This window comes from Lepisma saccharinum, chromosome 2 (assembly GCF_977018435.1).
Source record: "Lepisma saccharinum chromosome 2, izLepSacc3.1, whole genome shotgun sequence".
NCBI classification, from domain to species: domain Eukaryota; kingdom Metazoa; phylum Arthropoda; class Insecta; order Zygentoma; family Lepismatidae; genus Lepisma; species Lepisma saccharinum.
Window position 1 is genome coordinate 82,592,365 of NC_139230.1, and position 17,934 is coordinate 82,610,298.

General features: G+C 36.2%; 1 protein-coding gene across 2 annotated transcripts in view; it reads right to left on the reverse strand.

The window, feature by feature from the left end:
• Positions 1-17,934, reverse strand: part of Strip (striatin interacting protein) — a 165,787-nt gene that overhangs the window by 129,769 nt on the left and 18,084 nt on the right. The window contains exon 2 of one of the 2 annotated variants that reach the window (XM_083117464.1): positions 2,866-2,999. The exons of the other annotated variant lie outside the window; for it this stretch is intronic. Coding sequence (XP_082973590.1) covers positions 2,866-2,907 — 42 coding nt within the window. The 5' untranslated portion in view covers positions 2,908-2,999. The remainder of the gene's footprint in view (positions 1-2,865; positions 3,000-17,934) is intronic. 2 annotated transcript variants of the gene reach the window in all.

A 17,934-nucleotide genomic window follows, 5' to 3' on the forward strand; every position in this document is an offset into this window, starting at 1 on the left:
GAACTATGTGGCATACTACAATGATTAGATATGTGGTAGCAAGTACATAGTTTAAATGACTTAATCGTCAGATGCTAAACCTCTTACATTTTTCATTGCACTATTTCAGCTGGTCTGTTACCATTACCATGCATATGAGATGTGTCATACAGCATTGGCACAACCATCTCTGTGGATGTCCAGCTGGGACCACCCTACAGTATGGTGTTGCAACAAACCTGGTACAAAGACTTTCTCTTCTTGGCCGAGAGATCATAATCGCAGGGGCTCATACTGGGGGAGTGTGGAGGGTGTACCAATATCTCCCTAGTTCCAGCAGGAGAGGAGTTTCTTGAGAGGCAGAGGTGTGATAGCTTACATCGTCATGCTGGACAATGGCCATCCTGGGCTTGGGTTTATCCTGATCAGTTCCACTGCCTTTGTTGTTCACTTGCACCCATTAACAAGTCCACATGCTTCACTTAAAGTAAGTTAAAGTAAAGTAAAGTTCCCCATACTGCACTGTGCCATGAAGACACATAAAGGGGTAAGGTGGAGGTAGGACCCCGGACCTTTTTCATCTTGGCCATTTTTAGAGGTGATGTGGTCAGCATCATGCTGTTTCCACCTTTATCACCAAGGGTTGACCCCAGGTACAGCTGCTTTATGCAGGGACAAGGCCAGAAAAATTCCGATCTTGAATCACCCACCCCAGGAATCCAACCTGGGTCTCCGTATGACAGTCAGATGCCCTACCGACCAGACTAGTGTGGCTCCACACATGCTTCACGTGGTCCCTGAAAATGTTCTATGCATTAAGGCCTCTCTTGACCTCTATTTTTGTCCAGGAGTGTAACTTCACTCCAGTAAACATATCTTTAGGGCACTTGTACTTTACCTTCAACACTTTGAGGTAATGCTTACTGCTACACAGAAACATAACTTTCAAGATCACATTCATTTACATGTCTCACAGTCCCCTATCAGCTACAGAACACTCAGCTCATCTGACACACACAGGTCATGTGACTGAAAAGTTTCCACTATTGGGTATCCAACACTTGCATTTAATTTAATTTGATTTCTGTTATTTATCGTTGTTCTTCTGCCACTTTTCGTTGATTGCGACAATGAGGATGAATAGTATGATGAAATTGATGAATCGACACTCGCAAAAAACAACCATGCCCAAGCTGGGGATTTGAACCTGGAACCCCTGGTGTCACAGCATGCCATGCTAACCACTCTGCTATGAAGGTCGACTCTTTGATTTTAAAACTAGTAATTGAGCCAATGATCTATTTTCATTTTATCCCACTTTCCAACAACCTCCAGAATACATCTTATGCTTGAATTCACAAAGAAAGCACATTGGTTTGAACATACGTTAGCTGTAGTGTTGCTTACGGAAACAGTTAACGGGCAGAAAATAATGTAAAGACATTGGTAGTTTTCTGCTGAGTGAGCTGTACCATAAAATACGACAAATTTAACAAATGGCTGAATTCTGATATTATTTAGTAAGCTGTCAACTTATTACAAGATTGTGAAGTTTAGCTTTACATGGATAAAGTGTCAGGTGATCCATAGTCAAAAATAATACATTCAGGAAACGAATGTTTGTGAGCATCATAATTATTTTCTTCTGCCTTGTTCCTACACTAGCCCTCTTCAAACAATGTTATGGAGTGGATAATGAAATTGCTTTCTCATATGGTTTGGAATGAATACATATATATATAAATTAAGAAATATTTAGTATCATCAAGAAAATACAAGATATTTCATTACATGGTGATTATTGATACCACATGAAAATGTGGTATAATCCAAACTTATGATTACAGGAATATATTATGTTGTTATAACAATTAAATCAACTGATAATTGTAAACACTTAGATTACATAAAATCAAATCTCAAGTCTTGTATAGCTGCACTTTTCTACACAAAAAAGATAATTAAAGTTTAAAATTACCAAAACAGAAGGGTATATAGAAGATTCTCTGAGCTAAAAGAGATAAAAATATTGTTAAGGGTATACAAACATTAAGAAATGAAGGAATATGACTAGATTTATTTTGCATAAGTTCATGCCTGACTTACACAGAGACTAAATGCAGCATCACTGTTATTTTAAAAAACACCAATGAACAAAGAACATCAATATTTATGGAACCTTGGAGATATAAAGGAGCAAAGGCAAGCAAGAGGATAAAGAGTTTATCCAGTGGCACTAAACATTATCAATATATTCCCTGTTGCAACCTAACATTATGCAGATAATTTTGTTTGAAAGAACATACCTGCACAACTTTAATATAAAAACAAAACTAGTATAAAATTGAATAGCATTTACAAAAACTTACAAGCAAGGCTAGCGACTAGCATGCATAGAGTTTTGCTCAATCTAAATTAAATAAGAAGCTATATTCAACTCAATTAATAGTTTAGTTGCAGAAATACAAAACAGAATAATTGTGTCTACCACCTCATACAAAGAAGCTAGTTACACTCAGTCTATGTTAGATGCATCAGGTCTGTCCAAATTGTGATATGCTAAGGACCAATATTTGTTCACCTTTTTGCAAGAACTGCATGTTAACAATCACATGAATAACTTTTAAATTTCACCAAATAAGAAATAAGAATGAGTCATTATTTATTCACTGTGAATTATTCAGTTAGCAAACAAGAAAAACTATGTAGTTACTGGCAAGATTCTCAAAATTTAAATAAATTTACAGATTTAGTTTAAAGCAGGGGGATAGCATGCAGCCAGCAGGCTGACATTTGGACAACCCTGGGTTACTTGAATGCAATTTTATTTTTTTATTTTTTTTAAATTGTGAAAAAGAAAGGGAGAAAATATTAAATAATTCTCACCCTAATTGACAAACAAATGCCACATTCGTATGTATTGAACATTTTCCTTTAGTTCTCAATCCAAGGATAGTATGACGTAATTACTTCTGGACTGGATACATCTTACATTGGTTTATATATCTCCTAGATATTGTCTGAAGAATAAATACATCTATTGTACATTTCAGAAACTATGAATACATAAATAGAAAGACATAAGATGAATACAAACTACTTATATTTTAATGTTCAAAAGTATCAAGAACCTGTATTTTTCCTATCTAAACACTACAAAATATCTTATACTCTGATTTAACAGAACAGTATTAATCTAGAACATTCAGAGCTAAAATTCACTCCAGACTTTTACAATCAAATGTTACATTATTTCTCAATGGATGCATTTCTTCCCTTCATTTCTGTAGTACTTAAATAAATTCATATTTTAATATTTCAAGAGCTTCTGTACCTACAGATCCTTTTCATCCCATATCCACAAGAAATGTATAGATGTAATAACATAAATGCAAGTGGGTCCATGGACAGGTAGATACAGACAAGTAGAAATTAAATTCCCTGACTTTTCCAGTTTTTCAGGACAAATTTCGCATTCTTTCCTTCACAATTTTAAACTAAATCTACGTATTTGTACATGGAAAAAATTATAAACTCATACAACTTCCAGGTATGTATTGTATTAAGTCTTACAAAAAATGACGTTCATTTCTCTATGATTTACATTCAAACTGGAAACTAGTGAATTTGGAAAATTATTAAAATTCACAAGTTAGGGAGGGATTTTTTACAGGAATTTTCTCATTTGCAAGCAGGTTTAAATAAAATATCTGATTATTTTTAAAGTTACAACTAAATGAGATTACAGTAAATTAGTTGTTTTTAAGGAAGACGTTTTGTAATTTCTCATTCTTCTTAGCCTTTCTTGTTATTATATGTTGATATTTTGCCTGATTTGGAGATTTTTAAGCACCTGTTATTATAAACCTCTGCTTGCAAGAACCATGACTGCAGACTCATTTTCGATGCATTGACGCTTGTATCCTACTTCTCTTTTCTATATAAAGCAAACAAACAACTTAACCCTTGCACACAAGTGAGATATTGGTATGGTGAATTTGTGGATTGTTTGTTGGACAAATGGCAACACATGGCGTCAACTGCTTGGCACGCAAATCCCAAAAATACCTTAAAACTGCTTCTAGGGACTAAATCTTCAGAAAGTGAAGCAATATAATTGTATGATATACAGTGTCATATTTCCTTACATTATCAGTGTGGCTTCTCTTTAAATACAAACATTGGCTGTATATCCAAGTACCGTGAAACTGACAACACGCAGTTACCATTATTGCCAGAAAAAGGGTGTGGTGCGTGCATGTACATATACATGTTAAAAAAATAATGCAAGTAATTTATAGAAGGGGAATCTACTGCACTCTACAGGCATCTGATTTAGCTAACTAGACAGGAACATGCTGTTGATAACAGAGCATCCGTAAGTTTATATTTGAGGCACATCCAGAAAGTAAGTTCTGATGGAGTTTCGAATGTGGCGCTAGTGCCTGGAGCACGACGTGCATATGCAAAAAGAAGAGGTGGTATGTGGCTGTAATCTTGTGCAGTCACAGTGCTCTAAAGGGAGTCGATTTACAACAGTACTATACCAGGACCAAGTTATCTCCAGGCTCCATTCACAGAACAGAAAAAATTCTGTTTCCTTTCTGGTCGCTTCGGGGAGCATGGATTCTAAGGTTGCTGCTTGTTGCCCAAACAGGGGGGCAGGGGTAGGTCTAATTGGCTGTTTGACCACAAGTTTCTTCATAGGTAAACGTGGCAACAGAGGGTCACAACCATAAAGGCTGGTCCAATGCCGGGAGTTCACTTGAGTCTACTCTAGGAGAAAAATGGCAGTTCTCATATAATCTACCACGGACTGCTAGATACGTGCCGTAATCAGATTTTCGAATGCTCAGAAGCAGATGCCGGCAGAGATCTACAGGCAATTGTGAGAGGTATAAGGACTGGATGCCATAAGCGACAGTGTGGTCAGATGATGGTGCAGACAATTCATGGAAGGCAGATTCATCGTGAACGACCCCATACAGTTGAGCGCACATGGACTCTTTTGCATCACTTCAAGTGGGAGCCTTGCCTACCCCAACCTCACGTGTAGTGACTTTCATCTCTTCCTTCAGCCGAAGCGGTTTCTGACAGAACATACATTTTGACAGAGATGCTGCTGTACAGACAGTTACACTTTTTGGAGGCAGACACATAGCAGGAACATACAAAATGTAGTGCATGCTACAACAAATACCTGAACAATGGTAGTGAATACAGTATGTAACATTCTTATTCATACACACGGATTTTCAAAGAAAATGCTTTAATATCTGAAAGGAAACACACTGTTTTGAAATTGTTTCTTTACAATTCAATAACTACTATCATTAGGAACATAAAATCTTACCCAAATTCTGTATAACAAATGATTGATTGATATGTTGTTTTAAGTCCACTTTATGCACAGTAAGGCTAATCGGGACTGGACCTACAGTTTAAAGTGGGATCCGAACCACTTGTGCCTCCACCGGGTATCGAACCCGGGACCCCTTGATTACAAGGCGAAGACGCTACCACTGCCCCATCGGGGAGGCCCTGTATAACAAATGACAATAATAAATTAAATGAAACTGAAAGAGAAACATGCCATTTTTTGTGCAACTTTTCTATTCGTACACTTAATAATATAGAAGAAAAAAGTATATTCAGAGCAAATTGACTGACAGTTCTAATACTTTGATGCGTATCCTTTGGCTTTAATTACTGCTCGACACCTGTTCTTCATAGAATTAACCAGTTTCGGACATGTTTCAGAGCTTATTGCATTCCACTTGGCTTGCACAACAGTTTTCAACTCTTGTTTGGACTTGACGCCTGCTTTATGGACTCGCCTCTTCAAAATGGCCCATAAATGCTCAATGGGATTTAAGTCTGGACTTTGAGCTGGTGTTTGTAGTTTGGGCACATTCCATATTAGCTAATTCATGTTAACTTGCACCTTATGCTCACTGTCATTGTCTTGTTGGAATCTGTAGATAGGCGGTATGTCCATTTTTTGGGCACTCTGCTTTACATTGTTCTTCAATATGTCCAAATAGACATATGCATCCATGATAACATCAATAAACTGGATGGTACCAACACCTTTGGACGACATACAGCCCAAATCATTAATGACGCACCACCGTGTTTAACTGCTGCAACTATGTTAATGTGATCACTGTCCTTATTTGATTTTCTCCAGACCCTATTTATCCCATCTGACAGGTATATATTAATCTTGGACTCGTCTGACCATATGACAATATCCCAAAATTCCTGGTCCTTGTGGATGTGCACTTTCGCGAATGAAAGTCTATTCCTGCGATTCATCTTATTTACATACAGCCTCTTTCGTGGTATTCTGCCAAGATATCCATGCTTCCACAAGGCACATCGGACAGTTTGATCGGACATCATCTTGCTAGCAACATTTTCTACTAATGATCATAACTGAGGAACACTTAGTCAGGGATTTTCTCGCACTCTTTTTAAAATAAAGCGTTCATCACGTTTATTCAACCGTCTCTCTTTTGGTTTTCTCGGCACATTCTGTGTTGAACCTTTCTCTCTAAATTTGTTTACTATGTATTGAACTGTGGAGTGTGATTTATTGACTGTTTGTCCAATGTTTCTTAACGAATAACCTCTAAAGTCCAAATTTATAATAACATCCTTCAGATCGGAACTAAGTTCCTTCACATTGCCCATTTCCAACACGCTGACAGATAGACGATAGGCCTACAACAATATATACGCCAGCATTCCGCTTGACGGGGAGCGCGCCTGCATGTTCAAACTTGTTACAAAGTTGCAAACTGCACGAAATCGGCCGAATAGCGGTGGCGCTGTATGCAAGGAAGATTGAAACTTTTGCCTGTACGAATAACAATGTTGCATGAAACAACGTGTTTTTCTCTTTTAACACAAATTATATGCTCTGTTTATACAATTTGAACATACATTTTTATTGACATTTGTTGGTGAAACTTCCATTTACATTAATTTCCAGGTACATATGAAAATTATTATATTTACTAGTAGATATGACATTTTTTTCTCGAAAATTCTGTGTGTACGAATAACAATGTTACATACTGTATGTAGAAGAGTAAATTATGGGTCATTGTAACTAATACAAAAATGTCAATTACTACCAAAGTTCTTGTTTTAATTTATGGCTAATTGTAACTTACTTTCTGGACAATCTTCATATAAAGCTCCAGCCTATTAAATTCAATAACAATAGACGAAAAGTGAAAATTCAGTAGAGCTGGCAGAGGAACATCAATTACTGAGGAAAGTGATATTTTTTTAGGATTGAATGATTAAAGTAATTATTAGTATATTAAAATATTTACCAATTTATTATTACATTATTTCATAACATTCAGCACTAACTTCCCTGAGTTGTAGATAAATAATAATCTCTCGTGAGGTTGAAAGGATGGGGGAGAGGAGGGTGACTTGCAATGTGAGTGTAGCAGAAAACTAAAGTTGTCAATTTTTTATAATGCTGATCCATTCAGATTTCTTTTTCACTTTGTCATGACATTATTCTGATAGAAATATCCTAATTTGTTGGGATTCTTGATTTCAAATAGCATGTCAGTGTTACTGTAAATGTGTGTTAACCTTTGCAAAACCACTATTACACCGGAAAGATACCTTTTTGTGCACTGATACATTAAATATGGTAAAGTGAAGCAAAAGAGTAATAAAATTCTAGTGACATCTTTGCAGTGGCACAGCAATCTAAGGCTATGTTTATGCATGTAATTTTTGTCGATGTTGCAGAATGGCAAATGTCGTCGACTGCTATGTCTGACACAAAAATTGCATGCAGCAACAGAGCCTGAAAGTTTGTCTGACGAAATGTCATACCACATCAGACAAAAAGTTGGATGAACAAGAGTGCTACGCATGCATTTTTATGCAGTAGTGAGACATTTTGTTGCAATTAGACATTAGTCAGATAGCGATATCTGAACAAAATTGCATGAATCAATGGAGCATACATATTCATCCGACAAAATGTTGTTCCACGACATATGACAACAAAAAAAAAAAAAAAAAAAAAAGGTTGTATAAAAGTCCTCATTCGTTTCCATGTTTCTTCAGAATGTTGGGCACAATGCCATACTATGGTGTTGGGCATCTGTTGGACGGTGCCACAATGTGTGCACCCCAAGTCCCTTCCTGGGCGACAGCTCTACCCTCACATAGCTTCCATACAGGCAAGAAATATTGATAAGTCAATATATTTTACACGAGACATTTAGAGGTTTATCAAATGTGTCTGCCCCTCTGGAAATTTCTCCTCCCTCCCCTCCTCCTCACTTTTCATCACTTGTTTCTGGCACTGTGGTTGTGTCTGATGCATAATAGAGACCTAAAAGTTGATGCCAAAGGCTGGCAAGATTTCTTGTTAAAGTGCACCAGTTCATTATGACTTTTTTAAAATCAAATGCCTGGCAGATTCATTGGGTCGCATCACATCTACAGGTCAACAAAAAAACTTTTGTCAATCAAGACAGAATTCCCTGATTTTCTTTTACCTCTGCAATTCCCTGATTTTCTCCCGGTTTTCCAGGTCTGTCACCACCCTGATTAACCTAGCATCCCAACAAAAGAAGAATTTGATTCATTATTGTGCATTAACACATATTTGTGCCTATAGTTCCAGAATTTGTGCACAATTAGCACAATAACTAGCACACATGGGCGTATTTATAGTTCACGTAAAGGGGGGTTCAACTTTTGGTACAATCAGGGTTCCTACATTTCATAAGTGAAAATCCGGGACACTACTGACCCACAGCTTGTTAGGGAGCGGAAAGGGAAGTGGGGGAGCTGGACCAGATAAAGTTTTATGTACAACATAATTGTCATTTACATCCCACATTGTGTGGGAACTTTATTTGAAAACTGCAGACTGAACGATAGGCACCCAAGCACTGACTCTTTATTGTAAGCAGGTTACTATGCAATCTTAACTGAAATTCAGCAATGCTACCAGACGGCGGCACCATCGTGAAGTCAAAGATGTTTGCAGTACCATCTAGTAACTCGATAACTCTTGTATTATGGAGAGGGAGCAGTTCAATGTATAGTTAGATTGTTTTGTAAAATGAGCATTTTAAATTACATCCATGCATTTAAATATAAATAAAGTTCTGGAAAGTATAGTCTTAATCATTTCTTCTTCCCCACCAGATTCCAGGACACTTGTGCATCCCGAAGAAACTATTCGTAACACTGGGATAAATGATACCATTCCGGGATTGTCCCTGAAAATCTGGGACATATACCACCCCTAGGTATGATCTGGCTATCAAAACCCAATCTGCCACCACATGAAAGGCCACAAATATATTAAATTAAGTCTATCTACGAACTTCTTATATTAAATTAAGTCTATCTACGAACTTCTTATATTAAATTAAGTCTATCTACGAACTTCTAACTTCTCTACATAAAATGAGCAGAAAATGCTTTTGAAAAAGCTATTTCCAGTTCCACTTTAAAAAAGAATAACAATATTACAATTAATATTTTCCTCCTTGCTACAAAATTGAAAATAACATCATTGGCAGTGCTCGAAAAATTTTCTTCAAAGTTAGGCATCAGCTCTGAAAACAGGCGCCAGGAAACCACCTACTAGCAATTGTGCATACTACGTACAGTATGTTTCAAAAGTTGCGCAATCCAAACTTTGAAAATATATATCATGAAAATCGTAAGAGATATTTACACTGGGTTTTCTGCACTAAACTAATCCTGTAGGCTATCACTGGGTTCATACATTTATGTTAGCATTTATCTAAATAAAAGCAATTACATTATTTTAAAAACCATTGTTAATTTGCTGAAAATATCTGAGAACTGATTTTCAACAATAAATACCAACTCAAGCAATTTGTGGGATCATTTGTTGGTGTTTGACTGGTTGTAAAATAGTTGCTTTGAGGTACAGCAGAAGCAGGGCATTTTTATTGGAAAACCTCTTGCACATGAGTGTAAGAATGAGTAGTAAAACACTCTTCAGCAATGCACACGCACTGCTCCAATGAATACGCCATGCTGAATCAATTTAAAAAAACAGGCGCAGTAGTGGTGAAAGTGAGCCAGGGGCAGCCTAGGATTCTCTCAAGAGTCCAATTTTGGCACAAAATCTTGATTTACGATTTTTCACGTAAATGTATAGCCAATACTAACGACACATGTTGCATGCAACTGTTGGCATAATTTCGACCTGCTAGTGTTGACATATACGGATATATGTCCCAAAAATGGCACTTTTCACTCAACCCATAAAATCGCCAGTCAAAAATTCATCAAATGTTGCACATGACCAATATTGGTCGCAAATGACAGACTGACATGGCATCAGTCATCAAATGTCTAATAATGACCCTTCGATAATTTCTTACATATTTTTCTTACTCAGAAGTTCATTTCTGAAAAAATTTGAATGTTGTTTTCTGCCAGTTATTAATTTATATAATTTTCTGTACGGAGTGAACTGATGATTTTAAGCATCGAGAAATATCTCAAAGGATGAGGCTTTATAATGCAGAAAACCCGGTGTAAATATCTCATACGGTTTTCATGATATACATTTCCAAAGTTTGGGTTGTGCGACTTTTGAAACACACTGTATAAGATGCTGAGTATCACGGTATTCAAAACATCGCTAAATTATTTGAGAAAGCAGGAAATGGGGGACAAAGGGTAAGAAATTGTTACTGACTCTATGGAATGTTCACAACGTTGATAAAAAAAAAATAATTTGCTAACTTACGCTGTACTGCAATTTGAACTTAGAATCATCAAAATTTCATACATATCACAGCAAAAGATCACAGTCGCCATGGCGACCTGGCAACCGGAATTTTTTGAGCCCTGATCATCAGTGTTATTTTAATATTTGTATGTACACTTAGCTGTGCAGGGTCTTTTAGTCGAGAATCTCCCGTTGAATTGGGAGGACATTATTTCAACCTCTTTAATGTTGAGCACATCCTCTCAGATGTTGAAGATGAAACTGGCAGTGTAGCCAAGATCACTAACAAGTTGTGCATATTTGAGTAAAAGAGCTTGTCACAATTTTCTACTGCCTAAAATGCAGACCCTGGACATGTCTTTTCAATTACTGTTTGCCACATTTTTCATTAAGATTTGAAAATGTAAAAAATATCAACCAGGCCATCCAACATTTTGACACTCTATTCCAATGAATGAGGAATAGGCATTTCATATTGGAATAAGTTGTTGCAATTTTTCAATGTGTTGACTGTATTCAGAGAAACTTTGGTTCATTTCTACTACAAAATGGTCCAAAAATGGACAACAGTAAAGTTTCTACTATTAGTGAGTACAATTTCACAAGTCACCATTTACTTGGTATTGATACTTTTCTGTCCATCTTGTGTCAAACAACTTGAGAACGTTACAGTATTTCCCTGGACTTCTTGCACTGCATTTTTTAAAACCAAATTCCTTTGAGAAGATTGATTGATTGATTTGCTTTATTTTACTTCGCATTTTATGCCACTTTTGGCTAATTTGCGAAGATAGGGATGAGTGATGACATGATGAAGTTGATGAATGGACACCCACAAATGTTCATGCCGGGTTTTGAACCCAGGACCCCTGGCATCGTAGCACAATGTGCTAACCACTCCTCCACGGGAGGGGGGGGGGTGCTTCTTCTTCTTCTTTGATAAGACTTCAGGGGAAAATAATAACTGATTTGACAGTCTCAATATTGCAGAAATTCCACAGAAATGAGCAACAGCCAGGGTTAAAATATGTGCTGAACAATGTACAAAAATTGCTTTTAGACACTTATCTGAAATTATCTATCTCACCCTCTTAATGCTACCACCCATTACATCAGCACCATCAATTTTTTCTAAATCCACATCCACCCAACCCAGAGAGAGTAGAAGTACTAATAGCTGAAGCTAATCCAGATGCAGCTACAATCTCCAATAGGGACCAATCTGAAAAAAGTTTCCTATTCTGATCTAGACTTTGGGAATTGATTTATCAACTTTCGGGATTATCAAACAGTTGGAAAATTTCAAATTATCAAAAAATTAGAACCTGAAGAATACTTAATTCTTGAATGGTAGCAAACCATATCAAGAGCTTATAATGGAATGTTAATATTCAAGCTATAAGTTCACAAACAGCTACTTCGGGCAGAAATTACATGTAACATTATAGAATTTGCAAAATGTCAGGAGCTCTCCGAGCATTTTCCAGAGAAATTTCGAAACTATCAGGAAATTGCAGATATTCGGTTTGCAATCCCATTTTGTTTTGGAAATTAATTTATTTCCCATCCAAATGCCTCATATACACCTCTAATTTAGAACCAAAGAAATTTTTACAAGCAAGTCACTGCACATAACGGATAGAACAGGTAATCTGGTAGTTTTACTGATCCAAAGGGGGAACCCCTCCCCCTTAAATACGCCCATGCTAGCACATCAATTTTTCTGAGGTCTTTTCATTCTGGTATGCCTACAAAGTCATCTTTGATTCTAGGTGGTGTGTTGTGCATTGACAGTGCATGCTATTTCAGTGTTTGTGAACAATTAGTACAATCACGCCACAACTTCAACTTCCCTTAGACATTTTGATTTTGATTTCATTTAGTTTATTTTACTTCAAGTCCTCTTGGCTAATTTGCAAAGATGGGGATGAGTGATGAAATAATGAAATTGATGAATGGACATTCACAAACAACCAAGCCCTAGCAGGACTCGAACCCAGAACCCTTGGCGTCGCAGCGTGATGTGCCAACCACTCTTTCCTTAGATATCATCCATCCCTACAATGTTGGATTTGTTACAAATTGATGTCAATTATTTCTACACAATTAACACAAACAATTAAGTTTTTCAGATGTGTTTTTATTGTCACCAAAGTAACAAGTAACATCCCATTTATCACTTCAATGTGAAATGTCCTTTACAAAATCAAATTTGGTTTGGTCAAAGTAAAGCCAATTATTTTGCATTTTTGTGTGTCATGTCAGTGCTTGTGCATAATTAGAATAATATCACAATTTCAACTTTTCCACCCCCTAATTATAACACAATAGGCACCTTGTACAATTTTCAAACAATTGTATTTTTAAAAAAATAACACACATGCTTGACAAATGCGCAGATATGTACTAGATGTCCAGAGTAAATGCTTGGTGGCTGTGGCCAAATCTGGAACTAATGTTGGTATGATAAATTATTTGCAACATGTAACAGTGCCACTTCACATTTACAATACATGAGATTTGTCACATTAGAGTAGACTGGAGAGAATAAGTTACCACAGAGTCTAGTTCTGAGTTGCAGACCTCAAGTCTATTCCAGCATGTAAAAATAAACTAGCGAGAAACAGCAGGTATGTTAACAAAGTTTGCAAGATTGCTGATGATTCTTAAGACATAATTACAACTTGGTTTGATCAAGTGATAAAGTGGTACAGACTTGGCCCAGTTGTTGGAAGATTGCAGGTTCAAATCTCTTCTAGAACAGACTTTTTTATTTAGTAGAATTATTGCTTTTGGACATTTATAAGAGGAAGAATATGTGAAAACTCTTCTTCTGGTAAATCTAATTATTCGTCAACACCAGTTGGGATGTGTTTTTCCCATGCAGCTTCTCCAATACTAAATTACATTCTACAGGAGACAATAGCATGGATAGAGAGATATTGGTGAAAATCTTAACCCTTTGTGCTCCAAATGTGAGGTAAAATATGATTTTTATGTTTTAAAAAATAGAAGCTGTGACAACACGTATACCTTGTTTACAAATTCCTTGGCACACCGCTGCAAATCGACCAAGGGTGGCATCATACTGCTGAGAGAATCTTCGTGTGGACTGTGAATTGTGGTCTCGGGCAGATATCACGATGCTTGCCAATCATGGAACTGCGCATGCTCAGCTCACAGTCTTCCATAGGTAAGACTTGTTGAATCATACACAACATGGGCTATCCTGTCTGTGACCGAATTCTAAATTCCCTCGTTTTTAATATTTAAAGTTAACAAGAAAACAACATAATGTTTCGTAGTTTCGAAAAACACCAATTTAATTGTAAAATTCTATTTGAAATATTTTCTCTATGAATAGCAGATAAAATAGTGCAATATGGTTTTAACACATGGGTAGGAGCATCTAAGAAATAGATCTCAAGGAGGACTGTTTGGTCCAGTCACTATGATACCTGCTCGCCACACAAAGGGTCCCCGGTTCGATTCTCCGCTATAACACTTTTTTTTAAATGATAGAATGCCAATTAATCTAAATCTGTGAAATATTTATTGCGTATTTGATGACAAATGTTTTTACTTTTTATATTGCAAATAGTTTTGAAACTGCTCAATGATAACTACTTTAATAAAATTGAACCATAAAATGAGATAATGTAATAATAAAAACAATAAACAGTGTATATTTAAAACTAGTGTTTGCATGGAATTGATGGAACTATATTATTTGCTTAGTGGATCATTGGTTTACTATTAAATCTTCCCTCTAAATCCATATACAGACGCAAATGTTAATGTTGGAATTGTTAGTAATGCAGTGTCAAGCTGTCATTTCATAAAGTGATGTTTCTTGCAGTTTGCCATTTATATTCCTTCAGTTTCTATTAAAATAATAAATGATTTATGTTGCTTCATACCTTGAAAAATTGTGTAGTTTTAAGCATTGTATACATCCAGTGAGCGAAGAAGATATCGACTTTGTATCACTGCACTCACTAGTCCCTAACTCAGTGTTTCTGAAAGTATGCACCATGACACCCTGGGTGCCATGGCTGCCTTACAGGGGCACCATGAAACGTTCCAATATTTTCACTGAAATGACACTTACTTGTTAGTCTACACATGGCTTTAGATATGATTGTTCCAAATATGTGCTTATTTAGTACTTTTTACACAATTTTTTTCTGAATTCGAAGTATGTGTTTATTTTTTAACTTAAGGCAATCAACCTAATCACACTAACTGAACATTGCAAGTGTTAGATATTCCTACATTCTGACTTGGGCATCGTGGAAAAATCTTGAAACACTAAGGGCACTGTGAAACGAAAAAGTTTGGGACTCTGTACTAACTACATACAAACGTTCTTTAAAGACTGAAAGAACCTCACCACCTCCCCCTCCCACCTCTCTGTACAACTATATCCATTGTTTACAAAATTACTCGGCTCACCACTGCACAGAGGTTTTGTTTGTACAACCACATGATTGAGCTAAGGGGATTACTTCATATTGTGGAGGTTATGCGTTGAGGCAGAGAAGAACTTGCCAACATACCAATGGTTGGTTCTCATCAAAGGCAGAACTTTCTTTACAGTGCAGTGCAAACTAGTGTATACCTAGGATGGAATTAATTACACATTTCTGCACGGCTGTTATTTTTAATAGAAATGTAATGATTTTGAGAATAACTACTTGATACTACTTACAAAATGTGGAAAGGCATATGAACGAGACATACAGTTCTTACTTCATGTATCACGCAAGATAAAGAAATAGTGGAAGGTTAAAGTGGCAATTCTTAGCAAATACGTCAAAAATTCAAACTGTTATTGAAAAAAATATTGGTTGATTTAAGAATAGAATTTACACTGCATAGATTTTGATTTTTAAAACGAAAAATATAGTAGCTAAGAACATATTAGGTTATGTCAGTTGACCAAAGTAGTCCACATCTTAACATTATAATTGTGTTGTAAAATCTGTAGCTATATATAAGAATAGCTAAAATAATATTCTGAAGACTACCTTTAGCAGATTGTTTTTTGGCCAATCAGTAACATCTCGATTTACATTTGTACTATCCATATGCTGTGTAAAAGTACTAGGTCATTCAAATGTGACCGCGACTGTTTTTTTTTTCAAACAACCTGCCATGCGCAGCAGTTGTGCATCCTTGGGAGAATAGAGCCAAAACTCCCACCCTCCCTCCTGCACAGGTTAGAACCTGCTCAGTCGTGTCCGAGTGTTGCTAGAGTGATAAGCAAACAGAAGGTGCCGTGGCAAATTTCTCATTGGAGAAAACGTCCAGCCATTTGAAAATTTGCACAGACTCAAACAGCAGCATGGGGAATAGTCTCTCTCATGAACCCGTGTGTTTGAGTGGTGTAAGTACTTGGGTTCACTACTTTATTCCAGAGTTAAAGCAGTCATCACGTGAGTGGCAGCATACCGGTTCTCCCAGACCCAAGAAAGCGTATTGAAAACTGTAGATGACCAGTCAAATTTACATGCACACAAACAGATCACAACAATGCCTAGAACTGTAACATAGTTAACAAAGGAAGCCAGTAGCAATAACTGAAATATAAAAAAAACTTAGTTTGATGATTCTAATCAGTACAGTTTGAAAACTGGGAACGAGAGGAACTTTACACACCCCCACATATTCACAAACAATGTCTAGGAACAGATTTCAACTTATCCAAAGTTACCTTTACTTAAATAATAATAATTCAGCAGGAACAAATGAAGATCATTATTTCTGCAAAATCCATCCAATTTTAGACATTGTTATAAATAATTGAAATGCTAATTATATACCATACGGAAATTTCCCTTGATTAAGGTATGCTTGGTTGGCAGGAGAATTTGTGATTCCATGTGAAAATTACAAAGTACAGCATACTGACAAGGATGGTGTGTGAACTTTCAACATGCAGATTTATGATGGTAAATTTAAACCTTTGACTAAAATGGTGGGTTTTCTGGGAAAAGTTACCACTTATACTGAGACAATTCTTACAATGGTGTTCATCTAATAATTATTACATAAATCGATTATAACCTGTGGAAAAATCAGAATAAATTGTGGATTACCAAAAGACATGAGGCAAAAAGTTGAAGAAAGGTGAGGTCACTTTTCATAGAAAGCAGGAGGTACTGTTCATCTCACAGCAAAATAAGCCACTTGTAAATATGATTTCCACACAGAAGACATGATACAAGCCACAAGCAGAGCAAATAGGCGTGATAAAGAAGAAAACTAGATATCACAAATTACAACACTCATGTGCATTGTGTTAATACAGCTGATCAATATCTGACTTTATATCCCTTCATCCATAAAACTGTCAAGTTGCCTACTAAAGTATTTTTCTACCTTCTTCGATGTTCTTATTTCAAAAGTTATGTCACCTTTCAAAAATAATCCTAATTCCTGCAAATCATTCCTAGATTTCAAATCAGATATCACTGGTGTTGAAAGTTTTAGTGAATTATGTTGCTTTTACTGAGTTATGAGATAATTACTAACAGGATATGTAATGTGGTAAGTGCTTACTGTCCCCTACCTCACATATTAGTGTTAATTAACAATAAATTTATTTTCAATTAACTAAAATATATGTGTCTCTAGATTCATGACATGCAAAGTAAGCTGCTATTTAAACATGCCATTTTTAGAGAGGGGGGGAGAGAAGTGATTTGTTTAAAGTAACACATACTATGGTATTTAAAAATCTTGACCCCCAAATACTGGCTGTGAATGATAAGCAAGTTAAAAACTTATCTTAACAAGAACATTGTTTCTAATTAGACGTAAGCAAGTTACTAACTTTTTCCATGAAACTTACTTGTAGAAGTTATATTAACTTCAGTTGCAGTGAAGCAACATGTTCCCAAGCGGGATGGTGTCAGAGGCCATCCAAATTAATAGAACTTCTACAAGTTGTAGCGAAGCAATGAGTTTCATGCAGATGGTGGCAAGGGCCATCCAAATTAATATAACTTTTGCAAGTAAGTTTCATGGAAACATTTTGTAACTTGCTTACATCTAATTATTATCAACTGCATCTTTTATTCCCCAAACATGAAAGTATTCTTTCATTAAGTTCAGTAAGATTGTGAATTTCCACTTCCTACTATTCTGCAGATTAAATATGTGGCCGGGGGGGGGGGGGG